Source organism: Poecilia latipinna, unplaced genomic scaffold, assembly GCF_001443285.1.
Source record: "Poecilia latipinna isolate Pla-1442-1.1 unplaced genomic scaffold, P_latipinna-1.0 Scaffold1776, whole genome shotgun sequence".
In the NCBI taxonomy this organism is placed as follows: Eukaryota; Metazoa; Chordata; class Actinopteri; order Cyprinodontiformes; family Poeciliidae; genus Poecilia; species Poecilia latipinna.
The window spans coordinates 1-1,613 of NW_015114392.1; the positions used below are offsets into that span (position 1 = coordinate 1).

General features: G+C 40.9%; 1 protein-coding gene across 1 annotated transcript in view; it reads left to right on the top strand.

Moving 5' to 3' along the window:
- Window positions 1-1,458: 1,458 nt before the first annotated feature.
- The window catches only part of tacr2 (tachykinin receptor 2), a 5,327-nt gene continuing 5,172 nt past the window's right edge, over window positions 1,459-1,613 (top strand). The window contains exon 1 of the mRNA XM_015061076.1: window positions 1,459-1,502. Within this exon, the coding sequence (XP_014916562.1) occupies window positions 1,459-1,502 (44 nt within the window). The remainder of the gene's footprint in view (window positions 1,503-1,613) is intronic.

Sequence of the window (1,613 nt, forward strand, 5' to 3'; positions counted from 1 at the left end):
TAATAAATATATATGTTATACATATTATGATTATAATAAATAATATATATTTTATACATATATTATAATTATAATACATAATATATGTTATATATATATATATATATTATAATTATAATACATAATATATGTTATAGTTATAATTATAATATATATATATATATGTTGTATATATTATAATTATAATAGATAGATAGATAGCATAATGCTATATGAATTAAAAACAGGGCAATGCAATTTAATGCTCAATATTACCCATCAGATACCGTTTCCCCTGTTTTAAAGTGGGGGAACGCTATCTGATGGCCATAAATCTCCCATCAGATACCGTTTCCCCTGTTTTAAAGTGGGGGAACGCTATCTGATGGAAATAAATTTCACATCAGATAACGTTCCCCCTGTTTTACAGTGGGGGAACGGTATCTGATGGCCATAAATTTCACATCAGATAACGTTCCCCCTGTTTTAAAGTGGGGGAACGCTATCTGATGGCCATAAATCTCCCATCAGATACCGTTCCCCCTGTTTTACAGTGGGGGAACGCTATCTGATGGCCATAAATCTCCCATCACATACCGTTCCCCCTGTTTTACAGTGGAGGAACACTATCTGATGGAGACATTTCACCCATCAGATAGCGTTCCCCCTGTTTTACAGTGAGGGAACACTATCTGATGGAGACATTTCACCCATCAGATAGCGTTCCCCCTGTTTTACAGTGGGGAAAAGGTATCTGATGGCCACTTTTTACTCATCAGATAACGTTCCCCNGGCCATAAATCACCCATCAGGTACCGTTTCCCCTGTTTTAAAGTGGGGGAACGCTATCTGATGGCCATAAATCACCCATCAGATACCGTTTCCCCTGTTTTAAAGTGGGGGAACGGTATCTGATGGCCATAAATTTCACATCAGATAACGTTCCCCCTGTTTTAAAGTGGGGGAACGGTATCTGATGGCCATAAATTTCACCATCAGATACCGTTCCCCCTGTTTTAAAGTGGGGGAACGGTACCTGATGGCCATATTTCACCCATCAGATAGCGTTCCCCCTGTTTTAAAGTGGGGGAACGGTATCTGATGGCCATAAATTTCACATCAGATAACGTTCCCCCTGTTTTAAAGTGGGGGAACGCTATCTGATGGAGACATTTCACCCATCAGATAGCGTTCCCCCTATGTTAAAATCACCCATCAGATAGCGTTCCCCCTGTTTTACAGTGGGGGGACGGTATCTGATGGCCACATTTCACCCATCAGATAGCGTTCCCCCTATGTTAAAATCACCCATCAGATACCGTTTCCCCTGTTTTAAAGTGGGGGAACGCTATCTGATGGCCATAAATCTCCCATCAGATACCGTTTTCCCTGTTTTAAAGTGGGGGAACGGTATCTGATGGCCATATTTCACCCATCAGATACCGTTTTCCCTGTTTTACAGTGGGGGAACGCTATCTGATGGCCATAAATCTCCCTTCAGATACCGTTTCCTCTGTCTTAAAGTGGGGGAACGCTATCTGATGGCCATAAATTTCACATCAGATAACGTTCCCCCTGTTTTAAAGTGGGGGAACGCTATCTGATGGCCATAAATCTCCCATCAGATACCGTTT